Source organism: Spermophilus citellus, assembly GCF_964194105.1.
Source record: "Spermophilus citellus genome assembly, chromosome: 19".
In the NCBI taxonomy this organism is placed as follows: domain Eukaryota; kingdom Metazoa; phylum Chordata; class Mammalia; order Rodentia; family Sciuridae; genus Spermophilus; species Spermophilus citellus.
Window position 1 is genome coordinate 3,564,281 of NC_138201.1, and position 21,883 is coordinate 3,586,163.

General features: G+C 50.1%; 1 protein-coding gene across 8 annotated transcripts in view; it reads right to left on the reverse strand.

Moving 5' to 3' along the window:
- Positions 1–21,883, reverse strand: part of FOXP1 (forkhead box P1) — a 517,497-nt gene that overhangs the window by 194,493 nt on the left and 301,121 nt on the right. For 7 of the 8 annotated variants that reach the window (XM_081276304.1, XM_081276309.1, XM_081276307.1 and 4 more), the window contains one exon: positions 4,271–4,455. In XM_081276304.1, the coding sequence (XP_081132430.1) occupies positions 4,271–4,444 (174 nt within the window). In that variant the 5' untranslated portion in view covers positions 4,445–4,455. Of the gene's footprint in view, positions 1–4,270; positions 4,456–7,292; positions 7,422–21,883 lie in introns of those variants that run through there. The other variant, XM_081276306.1, reaches the window with a different exon arrangement.

Here is a 21,883-nt window from a genome sequence, read left to right on the forward strand (position 1 = left end):
GCACACTCCTCTGATCCTATAGTTTCTGAACCTCCTTGGAACGCCCAGAACTACACTCTTGTCCTGAATCCCACAACGCACATCCTGCTTCTGAGAGGTCCCAGGGTCCGGCGCAGTGATCGACATTTTACATCCTACAATGGTTCACGGGCAAAGTCCAACACGACGGATCTTCCTCATTCCCTTTTATAATTTTTCAGGAGACACTCTTCATCCTTTGTATCTCTCCTCTTACTGGCCACTCACGTGTTCTCTCTCTTGTTTGCATTGTTAACTTGAAACACACACTCCCCTCTTTTAGACCCAAAGACCCAATGCTTTAAATCAAATGTCAAAGAAGCAATGCAAAGTCAACTCTTCATTTACTCCCACTCTCTAAATAACTGTCTGAGTTCCAAATATAGCTTATCTTTTTCACAGACTCCTTCTCAACTGGCTCTTCTCATATAAAGTGATAGCCACACCTCAAAAACACAGCACCAAGGCTCTCCCTATACTGACTTGCAGACAATAAAACTGCCAGGTGGTAGCAAAGAGATAAATAAATAAAAATCAAAAAAAAAAAAAAAGACACCCATCATTACATGGAGTGTTGTTAAGAAATAGCTGTTTTATTTAACAGCTATTCATTTTTATTGAATAAACATTTCCTAGTATGCATTCTGTTAATTGACCTGACAGCATATGCTGTATATGGAGAAACTTCTAAACATTATGCTCTATGTAATATGCTTATCTGAAAAAGCTCTCACTTGCAGCAATATGGAAATAAAATTCTGCTTTCTAAAATTCAAGACTTTTAAAATGCATTAATCCACACGGTTTATGAAATTGCTCTGGACATTTTAAAACCCTTTCTTAAAGGAACAAAAAAAAAAAAAAACTTTGGTAATGGGTAATAGTATTTGTTGTGGAGCCTCCTAATGGAGCAAGGCATTTCCAATACAGAACTTCCACACAGAGATGGGCGTAATAGGAAGTCAAAGGCGGACGTGGCTGTGGAGAAAGCACCGCTCAATGGCTAGAGGAGGATGTTCTGAAACTCTATCAAATTATGTGATTGGAAATCTACTCTTGTAATAGTTTCGTGGCCCAGATAGAAATAGAGCGGAAACAGCACAGAGTCCTGGGTTCGGTGTTGGAGGAGGGCAGTCCGCTCCGACTGGGGCAGCAGCTGCATGGCTGATGGCTACCGAGGGAGGGCTGTGTCTCCCCCAGCAGAACCCGCAGCTCCACTCCCAGGGGGCCGGGGCTCGGGGCCTCAGCCGCCATCCATCTCCTAATAATCCCTGCCCTTGTGGGACAGTGGCCCAAGGTTGCCAGATACTCTATTTTTCAAGAGGAAAAGGAAAAGCCTGGGATTCCTCCCATTTCTCTATGTTGTCAACTAGCTGGCTGGATTTTTTTTTTTTTAAACAAATTCCGTTTGGAGCCCCGCTGAGAATCCACTCCTCCATAGTGAATCTCTGTCAGAGCTATCCTCTCTGCAAAGGGAATTTGCTCTCATTGGAAATCACCTTTGGTGACAGTAAGCAAACACGGCCAGGTTGGCATTTATTTATTTTCAGCGTTCCCTATCATCAATAACATGGGTGGGACTGGAAAATCCCCAGACACCGAGTGCTAACGTGGGCCTAATTAACTCATTTCTACAGCAGGCCCTTTCAGCCAGAGCTGTGTGTCCCGTGGACGCCTGGCGCATTGCACAGTTCTAATTCTCTTCCACTGTCCTGCATTAATCAAAGCCGTAACCCCTGTTGTCTCTGTACGACGGCATCAGAATGTGCCCCCGGCGGGGAGCGGGGAAAGTCAACAGGAATTAAGTTTCAGTGCAACTGTTTACCCAACTGTGGCCCGCAGTTATTGAAATTTTATCCGTGGTTTTGTGTGACTACCGCAGTAATGAATTCAGCATGGCTGTGATGTTCTCACTGCTGCTGTCCTCACTTCAAGTCAAAACCTGCGACCCCAACGCGACAGACACCACCCACATCCCTGCGACTGTCACAATCCTCGGCACTCTGACTGACGACGGCTGCAGTCCTGGGAAGCACTCCCCCCACCCTTGAGTGGGCCTCAGACTCCCTTTCTACCAACAACCTGTGCAGAGCCTTCCCACAAACCCGGGCGAGCCAGGCGGCCATCAGGGTTTTTGCTCTGCAAGGCCTGCTGGCCACGAGAGGTAGGATTCTAGCCACCATGACAGCCCCAACTGCTTTCTTCTTCCCCGAACACACTAATTAATGGCAAACAGAAATATAACTGCCACGGAATATTTTAAAAGAGGTACAAAGTCCAATCGAGATGAATTTCTTGAACTCCCTGTCAAAACCCTTAACCAATTTTCAAAAGTGGCTCCCGCCATGGCAGAGGGAAGGCGGGTGAATCTAGCCTTGCCACGGATCACTTTCCAAGAAGCTACGGCTGGACTGCCCAGCTCAGACTGTTTTCTGTGTGTGAATGTGTTTTGATGGTACGCTGTAGGTGTCAAGCTTTTGGCAGGCTGACGAATGTCACACCCTGCATAAAAACCCCAAAGAAGTTAATCTCCCAGTTATTTAATTAACGTAACCGTGTATACTCATCATTGGGTCAACAGCCCTTCCTCAACAGCTCCATAATAAAACAGTCATATTATAATGTACCAGTAAAAACAAAGAGTCCATTTTAAGCCCAATCTTAATAAGGACTTAGGAAAAAAAACCTCTAAAAGCACCATCTACTTATCGTCCACATGGCCATAACTAGCTGAGAACATCATATAAACGTGCACGGGCACAGATACCCTTCTACTCCTGCTGGATGTTGCTGACCACCTCGTAGGCTACAATTTGCCCACTTGCATTCACTTAAACCTGCCAAATGAATACAGCACCAACACTGGAGAGTCCAGCTGACTTGAGGCCCGAGGCTCAGGTGCAAAGCCTGGGGGCGGCTGGTCAAGAGGGGGAGCCCCTCACAGGAAGCCTGTTGACTGACACAGGACTCACCTCAAGTTCCCTGTCTTTGTTGTCTTTTCCCAAGGGGTTGCACCGTCTCCCACCAGTCCCTCCACCTTGGAATAGGCTCACCATCAACTGGCTCCTTATATTTTAAAATAAAATAACTCTTAGCTAGGGGAACATGGAACCCACCCCGGAGGCTGCCAAAGCTTATCCTAGGAGCTGCCCTTTGCCCCTCTGATACAGGTTCCAAGACAACGGTTAAAGAGAAGGTCTGCCCGTCTCTTCCACCACTCTCCAACAATCTCTTTCCTTTCCAGGGAGGCCCCAAGACATGTCACTGTATCCCCATCTCCCGCAGCTGATCGCCAGTGGCACCGGAACCCAGAAGCAAACCAGCCAAGGGAGGGCCGTCTCTAATTATTAGCAGAAGGAACGGGACTTCCCGACCGAGTCCAGCAGAGGTTGGGAAGCCATGGCCAGTCCTCAAGGAAGTGCTATCACTGTTGGAATTGACGTCAGCCCTTTGCCAAGGTGACCCAGGTCTTGGTCACATTTCAGCTGTGACTCTCAAGTATTGCTTCATGCCTGCAGAGACCCAGCAGGAAGGGCTGTGTCTGAGCTGTGGTGCATTTTTTTTTGGGGGGGGGGACACCAAGAGGACATAAGATAAAACAGCAATAGGATCTAGCCGTATTCCTCCTGCCCTGAACACACAAGGAAACCGTGTATACACCCCAGGGCCCTAAATTCCTAGGGGCAGCAGGAAGCCCTTCCCACGGTGACTCCTGTGTCATGGGCAGCTCTGCCCCTTGTTTAGCCAGGGCTTTGGTTTCCTATGTATTTGTAATGACTTATCCACGTACTCTTTTTCCTTGTCTCCCTGAATCCTCTCTTTTATTTCTCACTCAGACCTTCTCTTTAACCGTTGTCTCTTCCTCCATAAAGCTTAAGCCTAATTCTTAAAAAGTTATTGTGACTGTTTCTTTATCCTTTAACTAATGCACAGGGAACCCACTTCTCCAAAGGTCCTTCATTCAAAGCACCTACAGGTCAGGGTGATAGGTTGGAGGCTAAGAGGGAGGGGCCCAAGGTCCACTCAACCTGAAGTCCCCATAAGACTCCCCAGAAGGGGACTTCCAAGATGTCAACTCCCTGGGGGGGGGTGAAGATCAGCCACTGGAGCCTGCCACCAGGACCCCTGGAGTGCAGGGGCTGGCGGGAGGCTGCTTACACACATGCATAGACAGGTGAGCACAACACATGGGGCGTGGTGACGTGTGCAGAGGCCTGGGGACCACAGCACTGCCGCCCGCACCCGCCAGTACCTGCTGCTGCTGGACGTGGGCCAGGTCGGCTGCCCCAAGCTCGGTGGCCGGCGCCTCCCCGTTGGACCGTCCCTCCCGGAGCCCGCCGCACTCTAGCAGGTGGTTGCCGCTGCTGGACCCATTCTGGATGGCTGAGCCGTTACTTTTTGTCTCAGTCCCAGATTCTTGCATCATGACTCAAAAACCTGATAGAAGGATTTTGAAAAGGGGGGAAAAAGAAGAAAAAGAGAGAGAGAGAGAGAGAGAGAGAGAGAGAGAGAGAGAAGCAGCTGTTAAAACAGTTGTTGTACAAAGAAAAAGGCCCTGCTTTATGTTTGCCAAACTCTGTAAACAGTTGTCATTTTCTTTCACTCAGTTTATCCCTCATTAGTGGACTGGTCCTCAGAGCTTAGGAGGTTGTGACTATCAGTCTTAATTCGAGTTTCAACACTGTCCCAAATAACTTTTTATACTGACAAAAAATAAGTATAATTCAGTTTTCCATTTCTAATTGTATCTAGATGTTTTCCCTCAAAAACCTTGTCGTCCTAGAGTGTAATGAGCTATAACCCTCCCCCTTAATGTGGGCAGGGGCAGTGGTGTCCTGTCCTTCCCACCATGGACCAGGACACCCACCCAGGAGGCCCCATGAGTGGATCTGGGCTACGGGACCTCACAAACACCAAAGCATGTTAAGGACTCCCACTCCTTGCAGGCACTCGAGTACGAGCCACTTCCAAACTGGCCATTCCAGCAAGATGGGCTGCTTCTAGGGACGGGGATTGTTTCCTCCTTTCAGATCTAAGGAGATGTGGAGAATCCGGATCTCGTAGGTTCCTTCATTCCCGATACTCTCCAGGCACAGACCAAGTTAGCTCTCGGCACCATAAAGGCAGGCAAGGTGACCACAGGCAGATCATACCTGCCAGGCCCTACCCACTATAGTGACTGACAGAGGTTCTCGAATTTAGCCCTGTTGACCACCTCAGCCCCACTCTGCAGGTGAGGGCCCTGAGGCCTCAAGAGGCAATTGGTGCAACTGTGTTTCACAGCTCTGGACGGGGAGGTGGGGACCCTCACCAGCTCACTATGAGGCCGCAGCTCTTAGCAAGGCCTGTTTTCTTAAGGCCGAGGTGGGGTGGCAGGACAATGGAAATGGCAGGGTCACACTCCACCTCCAGAGGGCAGGACTTGGGAAGGAAAAGAACTATCGCTGAGGGAAGTCCACTGGTCAGATATCAAAGCTGAGAAACACCCGAATAACAAAGACTTTCATGTGAAATACCAACTCGAGATAAGAGGAAGGCAAACTTTTATCACACATTTCTGCAGTCACAGAAGGACATAGGTCCAGCCAGGGGTACTCATTTCTCCCCTCTATGTGAAATAAGTGACAACAAGGAAATTAAAACTTGCTGGACATGGTTAGAGGAGGTTGTCCCTTTCTTAAAAACTGGTTTAAGTCTGTTTTCTACAGATTTGCATTGAATCTAAATGGAAGAATAAGAAGAAAATCACAAATTTATTTCCTTTCAGGGGGAAAGTATGAATCAACTTGAAGACAGACTTTACAAACCCCAAAGACACATTTTTTTAGGTTAATCCAATTCTGAAGTGGATTAAGAATGGCATTTTTCATTAACAGGTGGGAAACTCACTCAGAGACAACAGCTGATTCTCTCCTCCCTTGGGATCAGCCTTCCCAGGACCAAGAGCCTCTTTAGAGAGTGCATTCCTGTCCCTGCTGCCCAGGGCGTCTCTCCAAACACCACCACCAGTGTAGGCCCTCCAGAGAGAAGAGACAGGCAGGGGTACATCACGGCACAGTGGGGTCCTGCTCATCTCCAAAAGAGGAACCAACTTTGAAACTAGACACAATGTTTCAGTTTCTCTTCCACAAACCACCCATCTATCTGTAAAGAAGCTACGGAAGGTGCCACCCTGCTGGGGGCACTTAGAGAAAAGTTGTCTAGAATCCTTGGCAAGGAAACCTATCGAAATGTTCCTAAATAAAACTGCTGTTTCCCCCCACCTTCTGGACAATCTACCCATACCAGGAATGGACCCCCCAAAGATACAACGTTGCCTTTCCATCAACCCTGTGCTTTCCTTGGGCTCCCGGATCTTCCGTCTGGGGGACAGAGATGCTGGAAGACCCTGCCTTCAAGCACTGACCACAGGGTGTTGGACATGACCCCTGCCAGCTTTTGTCTCCACCCTGTTGGTGGGGCCGCAACAACCTCCAACACACAGTTTGATGGGAAGGTTCTGTTTTCGCTCCACGCCATTCCAGAGACTGCCAAGCCCTCTGGTAAAGTCGAGCAGGCACACAGCCAAGCAGCTTGGCTTCTGATTCAGGCTTGTGAGAGCGCAGGCTTGGGGACCAAAATTGCAGAAAGGATTATTTTGGTCTAAGGATGTCCTTAATTAGTCAAGTGCCAGCAGTAGTACGTAGGTTGGAAGATTTAAAATTTCCCATAATCTCCCAAACCAATCAGGAGAAAACAGAGTTTTGAAAAGCTCACGTGAAAAACGAGGAGCCTTCATGTCTCAGAACATCTCTGGACGTCTGGGCCACCAAGGTCCCATGACACTGATCAGGCATTCTATCTACAGCACACTTCACAGGCTGCAGAACCCTCTGATGTCCTTCTCAACCTCCTGACAAGTCTACAGGAGGGAGTTAATGCCAGCAAATGTCACCATCCCCATTTTACAGATAAGAAAACTAAAGCTCAACTGATTGAGGGAGAGCTGTAGCCACAATATTCTCCATTTCAGACTTGAACTTGTCCCTTCAATAAATGATGGCAATGTTCCAGTTGGCAAAGTCCTTTTGCAAAGTGGTGAATGACTAAATCAGCAAAAAGAAAACTAAGGAAATTCTGGACATCAACCAGGGCAGCAGGTAGACAGAGAAAAGCATTCGAATACTAGGATTCTGGTCGAGTGTGGGGACAGGAGCCGCGTCCCCTCCTCGACCTTGGGGCGCCGTGCCCTCTCTTCTTGCTGGAAGCTTGTCCCAGGCCCCAGTGGGCTGTACCTGCACTTCCCTCGGGGTCACCCCGTCACCAGGAAAGCGCCCGGGTGCATGACAAACCCACAGAACCACTGAACAGACACCCCAAGTGCCTGCCTCCAGGGCTCAGCCGGTTGAAGGGCAATGCCACGTCACACCCTCTAGCGAGTCCTTCCTCCAGGAACAAGCCAGCCTGCCTCTGCCCTGCCTGATGGCTCTCAGGACACACAGGCTGCTCTGCCTCACATGATCCACTCGGCCCAGCCCACAGGGGCTGATGCTGCAGGAACATAGGTCTCCCAACGCCCAGGGAGTCAAAATGGCCCACTTCACATCTTGCTTGGAAACCGCACAACTACTGCTTTCAAAAGGCCGATTTCTGTGTGGAGGGACGTGTAGAAAAGTAAGGGTAGAGTGGGGCGTGCTTATTTACCGACATTGGCAACAGAGCTACTACTCTGGAAGATCCATGATGTCCAGGCCAAGGTATTTATAGTAAATTAAAGCAGAGCTTTATTATTATGATTATTTCCTTGGTTACAGTGTTGATGCTGAGAATTTAGGGAAAATAAAACCTTGTTATCATGCTTGTGAAAGATTTTAAGCTAACAAAAAAGTTCAGTCTTGATTCCAGGGCAGTTAATTAAGGTTGACCAAGTCAGGCAGAAGTAAATTAACTTGGCTGATCAATTATTTATATGAAGCAGAATAAATGCCCTGAAAGAACTTGTCGGCTCGTGGAAGGATGTGTAAACTAAACATAGTTTTGTAAAATACGCTTCTACTTCTACAGGGAGGAGAGCAGAGGAGCCGACGCTGACGTCACTTTTAGGAAAACATGAGTGACTCCATGGACCTCCTCCCCCGACTCCAAAGGGAAAACCCTGCTTCTCCCCGGTGAAGAAGGAAGGACAACCGCTGGCCAGGGCGGAGAGACCAGGAGTGCACAGGAGGAAGGGAATGGGGCGCCTATGTGAATCTTCATTATTTGAGAAATATCAAAACTGTAGCTGCTCCTGGGCCATCAGCTGACTCTGCGATCTGCCGGCTGGAGAGGCACTCGGGTGGGAGTCAGGTCGGCTTCAGTTCTAGGAGGAGGACTTTCAAATTACTCATGGGGCACCGGGACTCAAAATCCTACATCATCTTTTCAGGCAAAAAAAGAGAGACAAGCCTGCCCATATTAAGATACAAAGCCTGTATTTACTTCTGGGTCTCCTCAAGTGAAAGACTGGATCCCTTGAAATGGCCTCAGGGTTTGTGTGGCCACTCCTGACAGACAAAGGACTTTGGAGGGCAAGTTCCCACTCCGCGGAGTGTCTGGAGGACTGGCCTGGGATCCTAAGCCAGCCCCAGAGCCCTGCTCAGAGGGTGTCACTCCCACTCCAATCAGAGCGGAAGCCCAGGGGAAGCATCCTGGAGGAGGGCACGGTGTCAAAGCGGGCTGTACTCCCCTGCGGACACGCACGTGGTTGTCAATCATTCTTCTCCCCCTGGCCATGCTCCTGGAGCAGGCACAGCGGGGACGGGTAGGCTTGGTGGAGGAGATGGGAGCAGAGACCCTGTCCACAAGGAGGGCTGTCCCTAAATTCACGGAGACCCGTGGGAGGAAGAGGCAGATGACAAAAGCAGCAAGTCATAGGGCCCCTGCGCTGTCGCGGAGATCACGTCTACTAATGGTGGCGGTTCCCTTTACACACGGCGCTACCTGCTGCCCTGCTGCTGCTGATCCATCCCACAGAAAGACCACCCCAGAGCCACACGCAAGAGGACAAACCCGGTGCTGCTGGTGTCGCGGAGACGACGTCTTCCAACACTCAAGTTTCATAATTATAACAGAAAGGCGTAAATTTTCTAATGCATGGCAGTTCAAAAAGTAATCAAGGGAATGAGCCGGAGGGCTATTTTAATGTATGCAAAGCTAGTGACCCTCAGTAAATGGGAGGTTAGCCACAATGAATGCAAAGTAATGCACACACCCCAAGTCCTGCTCTAGTGAGGGACGGCTAAAATTAACACCCAATTAATTTCCGAATTGACAAACAAATGAAACCCATAAATCTACTTTCTCATTAATTTTCTTGTGGTATAATTTAAAGCAGTAATATGAGGGCAAAAACTGAGTATTATCCATCATAAACATCAAAAAGATAGCACTGTAACACCATAAATTATGCATATTACCTGTTGTTAAAAATGATTTATGTATTATCAACTTTCCCGTGCACTGTGGATGTCTAGATCTGTCTGCTAAAACCCGGGATTGCATTTACCACGAGGGAAGGACATACTCAGGAGCAGTGGAACTGTCAAAGGCCCAAAACAAAACAAAACAAACAAAAAACCAAAAAAACCCAAGTGTGGCTACCTAGTCATACAAGAGACCAGGGAAAAATTGGAACCTCCCCAGGTCTCTGGTGAGTGGAGTTTGAGAGCTTGGAAGCCAGGGGAAGAGACAGAGTCCCTAAGCCGGGCACCTAGGAAGCTCAGCCTGTGTGTCCTGAGGGTAAGCTCATCTCCCCTCTTTTGCAACATGAGAAATGCAGTGCCTGATGCAGGAAAGGGGCAGGCACAAGAGGGCACTAGAGGGGTCCCGCAGCCAGTGGGGGGCGTCTCAGCAGGAGACGGGAGTCCCACAGGACTCAGGAAACCCAGGAAGCTCAGGAAAGCCATGTCTAGAGGTGGAATCTGGTGGGCTCACCTGTCTATATTTATACTTCCAAGGGGGTGGGAGAAAAAAACTAGTTTCTGGTTATTGCTTCAATCAGAAACATTGATCTGTTAAATAGAAGAGGAGACACTCCAATTAAAAGTCTAATCCACTCTTCCACCTCCATTTGTTTAATAAGAAAGTAAACCAGGCACAGTGGCACATGCCTGCAATCCCAGTGGCTTGGGAGGCTGAGGCAGGAGGATCATGAGTTCAATGCCAGCCTCAGTAACTTAGCAAGGCTCTAAGCAACTCAGCGAGAACCTGTCTCTAAATAAACACAAAAAAGGTCTGAGGATGTAGGTAAGTACTCTTGGGTTCAATCCCCAGTACAGGGGAGTGGGAAGGGCATTAAACAATTCTTTCTCTGAAGCTTTCCTTTGGTGCACACCTTGGCCCCAACAAGAGGTCAGCACATAATTGCTGCATTGTTGACTCAGTGGATGAAGAATGCAGGTCCAATCTCTTGATCCAATGTGATCAAGGGCTGTACTAGCCACCAACTTTATATTCCTTCATTTAAGACAGCGCTTCCTGTAATTCCTTGGAATGAGCCACTGTGGGGGTGTTCTGGAACTCAGGCCGTTGAATCACAGTCAGTCTTAATAGGAACAGGATCATCCCAGCGGTTGAAAATTTCAGATAACCAAGGAAAGAAGAAATCCCACCCAACCCATGGTGTGGAGCGTTTGGCACATAGCTGGAACAGGAGGGGACAGGATCCTGAATTTCCCTAGTAATTCACCACGCAGACTAGGGTTGGCAGAATCGGGTAGTGAGTGACAAAACAATATTCCAAATGAAAGCCGTGGCTTCCCTTCTCCACATGCCACCCGGCGCACAAGGAGGAAGCATCACCGCTCCAAGGAGGAGGAATTCTGAGTCCCAGGGCACGGCCGCCATGTCCAGGGCAGTGGGCAATGCCTGCCGCTCAGATCACCTTGAGCCCTCTCCCGGACCCTGAGCTTTGCAATTAAGGAAGAGCCTCTGGGAAATGGCAGGTGTGTGATTCAGTTTTAGATACGGACTGGCCCTGCTCCCTTTCCTCCTGTAGGCAAGAGTCCACATGCTGTGGTCCCAGCCGCCGGGGGGCACAGCACGGCAGGGAGGAAGGACACAGAGTGCATGTCCACTTGCCCCTGTCAATCCAGACCTGCTGACAGATCCAACAGCCAAGCAGGAGCCTTGCCAGCCCAGCCGGGCTGGGTGCCCTGCCACAGGGAGGCCTCGGAAGGTCACATGCAAGGCCGGGTACTCAGGCAACGTCACTGAACCACACCTTCACCCAACAGAGCAGATGTCACGTCTCAGAAGTAACGAGGCCCCCACCCCAACCGGAATCATCTGGAGGCTCCAACAGCTGAACCCGCCCCAAGAGCCCCGTGGACTCCAGCGCCCACCAGCCAGCCAGACTCTGCTCTCCATTTTCTTACTTTATTCAGTCTCCTGTCCACAGGGCCACACTCAGAACAGGGATTAAGGGGCACTGGGACCAGGGCACACTTCACAGATTTCAGCTCCGCCACCAGCCCCACACTGCTCTAGCGGCCAGAGTGAGCACTGTGTTCAGGCTTTGGGGTGACTTGGTGGGTGCTGGCCACCAGGCGCCTGTTGCAAAAGGGACAAGGGATTTGATTTAATCTTCTCAAAGCGCCAACATGCATGTATGTATTGCCCACCCCCAGAAAGGGGTCTCCTTGAGTAGCAGGCCGTCTCCCAAAGGAAAGAGCACCATTGACTCCAAAGGCCAGCAGCCCAGCCCCACCCCCGGCCTCGACTCTTGGTGATTTAGAGCAAGTGCCCAGGAGGCCACGTCGGGCACTGAAACCCAGCAAACTCAGAAACAGCAACAAATCACAATCTAAAAACAAAACCAGAGATGATGTGAGCTTTCCCTGCTGTTTGCACAACATGACGAAGGACAGGCTAATGTTCAAGTCTTATCTACGGAGGCCCCCGCGTCCAGGGTACAAGAAGCACACATGCCAGCCGGACAAGGGGACGCACTGCTTCCCCTGCTCAGTTAGAAAGAGCACCGACTGACTTCAGAGTCACAAGTTAGAGTAAAACCACTGCAGACGTGAAGACCAGAAATGGGCATCGATCGCCCTGCCCCCCCAGCTGGACGTCTCCACCCCCCTCACAGAGGACCTGCCAAGAACACACCCACGTCGTCATGTCCTTCTAAACTTGACAGAGGACAGTCCTCAAGGAGGGTCAGACCTGGCCCCATGCGACAACACACAAGACATACACAACACAGAACCAAAGGTACAATGATAAAAACCCAAAGCACAAAAGTATATGACACAAAACTGAAGACATGGTACACAACACCACAAAACCCAAGACAACACACAAGACACACAACACAAAATCCAAAACACAAAACTACACAGAACTCAAGGCATAAGACATACACAAAAACGTGAGATCCAAGAAAACACCACAAAACCCATGGCAACACAAGAATAACAACACAAAACCCAAGACAACTCACGAGACACATACCACAAATCCAAACCTCAGCTACACCACACAAAACGCAACCCCCCAAAACCCAGCACACACACAAGATGTGCAGAACACAGAACTCAAGAAACAAGACCCACAACACCACAAAACCTAAGACAACAAATCAATGTACAACACAAGAGTCAAGACACAAGGGGCTGGGGTTCAGAGGTGGAGCACTTGCCTGGCATGTGAGAGGCACTGGGTTCAATGCTCAGCACTACATATAAACCAATAAATAAATAAAGGTCCATCAAAAACTAATAAACTAAAAAGGAAAAAAAGAGTCAAGATCCAAGACGTACCCAGGGAGCCCACGCCGGGCACTGAAACCTGGCAAACTCAGAAACAGCAACAAATCACAATTTAAAAGCAAAACAAGGATACTGTGAGCTGAGCTTTCTCTGCTGTTGGCACAACATGACAAAATCCAAGACAACACCCAAGCCCACAAAACTGAACCCAACACAAAAGCTGTGCAGCACTCAAAACTCAAAAAACAAGAGACCCAATATCACAAAACCCAAGACACAGGACAGGATGACCCCAAACCCAAGACCACACAGAGGACACCCACAACACCACACAACCCAGACGGTACCTGCGGAAGGCGCTTGCCTGGTTCATAGTATTAGGGTCTTTCTTCGCACACCTTCTCAGCCCTTGTGTGTCCCACAAAGAATTCTCTCCCATCTGATGCTGTATCACTGAGCTAGTGGCCTTTCAGGAGAGCAAACAACTGCATAGATATCGTTACACTAAGGAAATCTCTTAGAAAAACCAAACAACTTGCTAATCTCCCCAGCCCCTACATCCAAGCAAAAGATAAGAAAAGCAAACCTAAGTAGGTTCAGCCACATTCCAGGGACAAGTTCCCCTTTTTCTTTCTTTATCAAAATTCTAGCATTTAAGTTGTGTGTGTGTGTGTGTGTGTGTGTGTGTGTGTTTTGAACAGACCTTACAGGATAAACTGCTGCTAGCACTCGCAAACAAAGCAATATTTGCTTAATGAGGACTGCTGTCATGGGTACAGTAAACAAGGGGCCCAGCATTTGTGTTTATGAACAAACACATCATCTTACAAGAACAATTTAACATTAACCAGGTGGAATAATCAACAGATTTCATAGGTGACACCAGGGGCAGGACGAACGTAAACAGAACTGGGAAGGAGAAAGGGGCCCTCTCTCTCGGCTCGCGGAGCATCAAGGTCGGGGTAAATGCATTACAGAGTAAACAGCTGGAAAGAGGCAAGATAAACAAACAGCCATTCTTCTGACATTTAGCAAGGCAGGGAGGTTGCCAGTTACACACATCAGCTGCTGACCACCACACATCAGCTGCTGACCACCGTGAAATCCAACCAGTTGGAGACCGAGCCTGGAGCTAGCACAATGCCATGTTGGCTGAGAAACACCAGTTCCTGTTACCAGCCTCCCAGCTCCCACCCCAGACCACAGGGCAAACCCAGGGAGATTCAGTTAACTCCTTAGGGGTGGCATGACTTCGAAATTCAGACATGTGGCCCCCTATGAGGTGCACGGAACTCACAGGACACCCTCTGATCTCGGACTTGCAGATAGAAATAAAGCACGCACATGATTGAACACTACGAAAGGTTGGGTTGGGAAATAGCTTTAAGAAACTGTAACGCTGTCGTGCTTGCGTAACTCTGCATTTATTTCCTGGGCTCCTGGTCTTTTATCAATGAAATATTTGGGTCAAACAGTATTATCAAGAAGGGAAACCCTGGTGCTTCTTTCTCCTGTACATTCAGCTCCTGCTGCAAGATGTCTGTGAAAGCTCTCTGGGCCCCGAGGTGAGCGGATCTGTAGCACTCTCCCTCACTCTGCAAAGATCAAACTGTGTCAGGGTATGATTTGGTGCTTAGAAAAGATGATATAAACAATCAGTCGAGGCTAGATAGCCACTTGGGATTTCATTTTGTCAGCTTAGCGTCAAAGAAACCATAGCTCTTTCAAAGCCCAGAGTAAGTTCCCTGGGTCCACTTGCAGAAGGGGTGAGAAGAAATGTTTCACATTTAGAAACTGCTTCCCACACCCTCTCCTACCTAAAGCAGCTTACTGTATATTATGAGAAGGTCTCCACACCCTAATCAGAAATACTCAGAGATACAATGTGTAAGCAAAGCATTAGTCTGAACCTATTTTATAGATACTTTATTAAAGTATTTCATTTTGATACATGTCAGTAACATTCCTCCATTACGTAAATTCTAATAAGCAAATCATGTTGGAAAAAGAGTTTGGTATCTGGGTGCAGGGGCACATGCCTGCAATCCCAGCGGCTCAGGCTCTGGAGGCTGAGTCAGGAGGATGGAGAGTTCAAAGCCAGCTTCAGCAACAGTGAGGTGCTTAGCAACTTAGGGAGACCCTGTCACCCCAATTTAAAAAATACAAAATGGGGCTGGGGATATGGCTCAGTGGTTGAGGGCTCCTAAGTTCAATCCCCAGTACAAAAAAAAAAAAGTTAGGTAATGTACATCATTATTTTTTAAAAATTCTGCATTATTTCAGTGCAAAGTCCAACAGAATGCTGTCTGCTGGATTTTCCAGACAAAATTTGAAAGTGAGAGAATAGAGTTTTTAAAAGATGGTGTACCTCAGAGGGCTCTGGCAATGACGTCATTAACATTACGAGATTTGAGTTTTCATCTCTGTCTAAAAAATGGTAACAAAAATGTCGCTGGCTTCCCACCCCGCCCTGACTCGGCCCTCCTCCGCTCCACCCTGAGCTGCCAGGTCATGGGAGGCCTCCACACTGCTGGGAATAAGACTTGCACAGGGCATGTGGTGCCCTGAGAGCAGGGACTTCCTCGGCCTCCTGGACCAGTGACCCCCTACAGACACAGGCAAAGGATGCGCGGAACTCTCCTGGGCAGGAGAAGCCCTCTGGTGCCCGCTGTTCCAGTGCCCTAGAGGACGAGAACAGACGTGCTCAACCACGTGCTGATGCAAGCCCAGCCACAGGACGCTAACAGAGGCTCTCCCTCAGGGTCCCAGAGTAGAGAATGTCCTTGAATTCCACGCTGGTCCCTAGCCTGTGCAGTCAGGATGACAGAGGCCCTCGGAGCCCCGCTGATGTCCCAGAGACCCCTCAAAAGGCAAAGGAGCGGAGAATTGAAACAGAGGCCATCCGGGTTCCCCAGTGCCCTTTCCTAACGATGCTGGCCACCTTCTGTCCCTCTCCTTTCCTGTCCTCCGGGGTGTGCCTGAGATTCCCTGGGCCTGGGTCAGGAAAGGCACCGCGAGGGGGGCCCACAGTTCCCAGTGGTGACGTTCAGAGCTGTGAACACTCCCCTGTATGGAGGCCGAGCCCAGAGCCGCAGTTCTTCCACCAAGGCACAGGGTCGCTGTCCACAAGGGGCTCCCTGGGCTCGCAGGAGGCTCCACCAAAGCCTCCGGCACAGACCTGCTGTCCTCTCTGCCGCTGGGGCTGTGGGGAGCTCGTCGGGAGGCACCTCTAGTTCTTCTTTCAAACACCTGGTTTGCTTATTTTGTTTTCTATGGGTCCCAAATTTTTAAAAAGCTGATTTATAGATTTTTGAAAAAGAATATGTTGCTGGGTGCAGTGATACACCCCTGTGATCCCAGCGACTCGGAGGCTGAGGCTGGAGGATTACAAGTTCAAGATCAGCCTCAGCAACCTAGCGAGGGCCTGCCTCAAAGTAAAATTAAAAAAAAAAAAAAGGCTGGGGATGAAATTCAGTGGGAAAGGTCCCCTGGGTTCAAAAAAAAAAAAAAAAAAAAAAAAAAGACAGTGGTGGGGAATATATTAAGAGGAAATATATTAATATGCTATTCAGTCACTTTGTTTCAAAATCGTCACCAGGAAGGTCTGACGTGACTCAAGATTAGTTCTTTTCACAACTTTTCTTGGAGACGAAAGCGTCTTGCGAGTTTTGAGATTCGGAGAGCAGTCTGTTATCTGAGTGGACACCTAAGCCAGGTCCCAGAGCCCAACATTCACGTCTTTTATCTTCACTACTTTCACCTCCACGTACCCTAATAGTGTTTGAAGAAATGATTCATATGTGTTAAGCAAACCCATTTCTCCTCAGAGGAGGCTGAGAATCGCTTCTTCAGGGGAGAGCCTGGCGCAGCCCTCTGTGGAGGAGAAAGCCCACAGGGTTACCGCAGTCAATCTAGATCCTTCGGCCCCGGAGGCTGTGGGGGGCAGCCATGTCCTTCCTTTGTTAAATAATGAGCTTACAACTGGTAGAGACAGATTAAAGATACTACCACCAAATTGAGACTTCTCTTTGGCTTTATCAGAAGGATTAAAACAGATTTGAAAATGGAATTGCTTCAATATCAAACCACAATAATGAGAGTTGGCGAATGACTTAGGAGCCATCTAAATTTCTCTCCAACCCACCCATGGGGACAGGGGCTGCATCCCCAAATCTCAGACTCTGTCTTCTTAACAATGCAATGAACTAAGCACTTATTGAGGGCCTACTGCATACACATACACAGCTAGACAAACAACAGCCAACAGGGCAGATCCTCTACTCTTGCCTCCCAACCAGAGGGCTCCTGGGCGAGGGAGTCAGGTGAGCCCCCAGCTGAGGCAAGGACCCAGTTCCTGGGCTGGCCTCACTTGAGCAACCTCGGCAGGGCTGCCTCCCCACAGAGAAGTGCAGAGAGTATCCTTACCAAGCAACTAGTATGGATAACAACCAGCCACACAGCACTCACACACTTTACTGGTCAAAAAGACGGATGCTTTTATTAGTCCACCCCCTTTGTAATGGAGTGCCACCCGTGACCCAGCATTAGCCTCATCCCTGCCATTAATCACACTTCTAAGAGCTCATTTTGCCTTAAAATCTTAAGAAATTGCTATAATTTAAAGACATGGTGTCTACATAATGGGAAATGCTTCATAGATTGTATCATTTCATAAAACACAGTATCTTTTTTTTTTTTATGGGCACAATGACCATGATGCTAACAGATTACAAAACAGGAATGATTTTTTATAAATATATAAGAGCGAGGTGAAACGTCAGTGTTGTCTGGATCTGTGGCTTCCCCCGTCCGCACACTCCAATCCCAAGCTTTTGGAAGACCATTAATCCAAAGGCCTGGGAACAGAGTTCACGCAGAGGGGAAGTGAGACGGCAACACCGCACCCCAACAGGTGAAAAATAAAAACAAGACAGACACGCCAATGTACAAAAGACAGAAGGGCAGGAAAACAAGGGTGAGCTGGAAGAACATTCCCTCAGAGGTCGCCTCCTCATCCATCACCTCTCATTCCCGCGCCTGGCCTGTCCCCGAGGTGCTGACTGAGGCGGTCTTCAATAAGGGACATGAGCACAGATGACAGGCGTCTGCCAATTTACGTTCAGTGCCTTTCAATAATACAAGGCCATCCCTCACCCAGAAGTCCTCATCACATTAAGCCACCCTTTGTGACCGCAAGCCCTCTCCATAAGGCACAGCGTCTGGAAGGGGTCTTCGACACGCAGTGCTAAAGTACACCTCTGTAAAGGGCCTTCCGAGCCTCACCCCCACCAGGAGAGGCCCAGCACACGTGCACACTCAGATCCGACACACGCAAGAAGGGGCACGCGTTCCCAGATGAAAGCCAGGTGGGCTCGGATCAGGCAGGGGGTGAAGGCGTGCGTGGTGGGAGGCTGGTAGAAATTGTCACCCCGCCTGCAGGTCGAGGACCTGGACAGCAAGTCCAAGAGCCGCAGGCAAGTGCTGAGCCAGGGAGGGGACATGGAAGGATGGGGCTGTCCTTTCCCAAGCTGCCTTCAGCTCCCTTCACGGGTGCACCCAGAGGAATCCCAGAGCTGGACCTGCCCACGGCGACGGGACGGGCGTGCGAGTGGGGTCCCGGATGGCAACAGAGGCCAGGTGGCCCCATCCCACGTGTGACCCTGGACTCCCAGGGGGTGTGCTCACCATCCAGACTCCTGGGAACCTTCTGAAAGGGTTAGGCTGCTCTTTGCAGCCCACGGTGAACAGAGGTGGGGAAATGACCCAACTCCGCAGATGTGACCCCCGCAGTACGAGTTCAGTGACCCTGGCCTCTGAAACGGGCCACCGTCATTGGGCTTAACTTCCCTCCCCTGGGCAGGGGTGGTGGAGGGCCCAGCAGCAGCCTGTGCACCTGCCTCAGGCCCCGCCAATGATGGCAGCCGGGGACAATCTGCTGAGGGACTGTGCCACGCATCCATCTATCGTCCTCAGCACACCAACCCAGGTGCAAGGGCTGTGTTCCCGGCCGGATTTCCAGAGAGTTTCACACACACCACCAACAGACACGGAAGTTGCCCCTTCATGTCACAACTGCGGGATTGGCCGAGGACACAAAGCCTGGCTTTGGAGGCAGCGGGAAGGGGCATCACCCGGAGCTCACCAAAACGCTGGCTCTGGTTCCAAAGCCCACTCCATCTTCCATCTCCTCATCTAGGCAACCCTACCACTCTGCCCCGAGGTCCCCCCCCTCTAAGCAGCATTTATTTTGTACCTCACACGGGGCCTGCACAAAGGGTTGGGGTAACAATGGGGAAAAAATCAATATAGACCCATAAACCGGGAGGCAACCGTCTAATGGGGAAGATGGACATTAATCAAGGAGCCACATCCATAAGTGGAGATTAGAACTGGTGCACGGGGCTCGGAGAGCACACCAAGATGATATATGTAAAGTGCCGAGCATGTAGTAGGTGCTCAATAAATCACGGTGGTTATTGCTAGCCCATAAAACCCAGCCCTTTGGGAGACCACCGAGAGCGTCTCAAGTGCCCAACGCTCCTCCCATCGTAAAACTAACCTGAAGTAGGACCATGTTCTAAGGTGATTTTTAAAAAATGCTCATCCTGTTGTCTCCTGGATTGCGGAGAACGCGGCATCAATACAGCTGACCCTTCTCCCGATGGCGGCATACAGAACAATGGTAACTTTCTGGGTTATTGCTAAGAACCGGCTCTTATGTACCAAGTTGTAGTGGAAGGGGAACCGAAGGGCAGGGCCGAGGGTGACACTAGGAACAGCCATGTTCAAAGCCGCCTTTTGAGTATCATTCTAAAGCCTTGAAACCTAAAGCAGATCTTTAACTGGCTTTTCGGTGGCGTTTCTCTTTGGTACACGCAGCTGGCTCAAGTCCGGAGAGCACATGCCAATAACTGCAGATGGATTAGCACCCTGTGCCTCCCGCCGTAGATATACGCGGTTAATTATCACTGTCCCCGGAAGGTGGACTGACTAAACGGAATCGGTGCCATGAGCAAGCCCTGTCACGACGGCTCCCACCGAGGGAGCGGAGGTGGCTTCAGCTGGCCGCACCAACAGGAAGCCCTGGGAGCTCGGCACACCACCCCTCAGCACTAGGCCTGCCCTGGACTCCTCTCCTGCGGATTCATGAGTGTTCAGTATTTCAAACATGATGCAATTGGTGCCCGTGTTTCACAAGGCTTTGTTCCTTTGCCAAAAAGGTGGCTTCCTTCCAAGAGGTAGGGATCTGGGATGGGAGACTCCTGACCTTCCTTTTATCCAAATGGCCAGATCAGCAAGTAGAAGACCAGGACAGGTCATCTGGAACAGCAGGGGCTGGGCAAGGGCACTGGGGACAGCAGGGCTCAGGTGAGGACCTTGAAATCTGCGCACTCTGAAGCCAGGGAGACCAGCCGTCGCCTCCCACACCGGGAACCCCCTGAGATCCACGAGTGGATCCACTGTTCATTGGAACGAACGGAGTCAGGAGCAGCGTCATAAACACAAACAGGGACGCCGTCCGCTCTTTCCGCCTAGAGTGAGACCCATCTTTGGTATGATTTCCTTGGGGTTCAACTATTTAAAATGTGAAATGTGAGAAGATGATGCCCTGAGGGTCACAGAAGACCTCAGGAACAGCATCTGCCCACCACCTTGTGCCTCCACAGAGTGACCACACCTGTGGCAATGCCCCCCCAAAAATCACTGACTCAGGACAGTTTGGGTTGTCACCATGGGGGAGGGGGCTGCATCTGTGGCTTTGCGTGGGAATAGGCCATACACTCCCCACGACACAGGCGGCCTGGTCTGAGCGTCAACAAGACCATAGATGAGGAGCGCATTCTACAGGAATTTGTTCTGCTTTTATTATAGGATCAAAGCAACGAGTCCTGTTTCTTGTTCAATAATATATTTATGATGTGCCTTAAAACTTTAATGACTTGGGATCTATGCTTGTATTTCTACTTCGTAAATACTATTGAATGAACTCTGAGGATGAGTCTGGTTAAGCAAGACTCGGGAGGTGACCAGACACCTGCATGGAGCATGGCACTGCCCAGCGTCCACGGGGCAAGTTCCAGGACCCTGCCTGCCCTGTGAGACGGGGGGTATTTGCACAGCCCCTGCACATGTCCTCCTGCACCCTGGAAACCATCTCACCATGACTGCAAACACGTAACATGAGGTAAAAATGCTGAGAAACAGTCACACTGCACTGTTGAGGGAGTGACCTGCGGGAAGGTGCCAGGAGGGTCCGAGTGGTTGCACTTCTCCCCTCTGAGTTCTTCTGATTGGTGGTTGGTTGAGCCCAATGCAAGTGGCCAGGCATGGAGCCCAGCGAGCAGGGCTGGAGCGAGGGCAGCGCTGGAGGAAGGGATGTCTGCCACAGTCACCAGGATGGGGCCACAAAGAGATGGACACACAAATAGGGAAGGCTCTGCCCGGCCTGGGGGAGGCAGGGAGGATGGGAGAAGAGCAGGGGTCTCCGCCCACCTGCTGTGCTCTCAGTGATGGCTCCTCTTCCCACGGGAACCTGCCAACACTCCCTCCCTCCATCAGGTGGGCACGCCGACCTAAACCTCAACTTCTGGGGGTCAGTTGCCCCCTCGTCCCTCCCTCTCCCTCTTGTCACTGCCAGCAGAGGGTGAGAACTCCCACCCACGGGGTCCTGCCCACTCAAGCTGCTTCTGCCTCACCTCCCCTCCAAGAATATACCCTAATCCATTGCTCTTGAGCCTGCAGGTGCTGAAACCAAGTGCAGTTCAACCTGCACCTCCCGGACCTTGACAGCATGACACTGTCATCCCCTGGTTCAGGCAGAGGAGGCCTCTCTCCTCTGGGCCCCGGCCCCTCCTTCTGGCTGTGGGTTCCCCACCCACCCCACCTGGTGGCCCTGGATGGCTTTTCTGTTGTTGTTGTTGGTACCAGGGATTAAACTCAGGGGCACTGAACCAGCCCTATTTTGATTTTATTTACAGACAGGGTCTCACTGAGTTGTTAGCACCTCGCCATTGCTGAGGCTGGCTCTGAACTCATGGTCCTCCTGCCTCACCCTCCCGAGCCTCTGGGGCTACAGGTGTGCACCACCGTGCCCGGCCCTGACTGCCTTTTGATGAGCACCCTGTTCTCTGCTCATA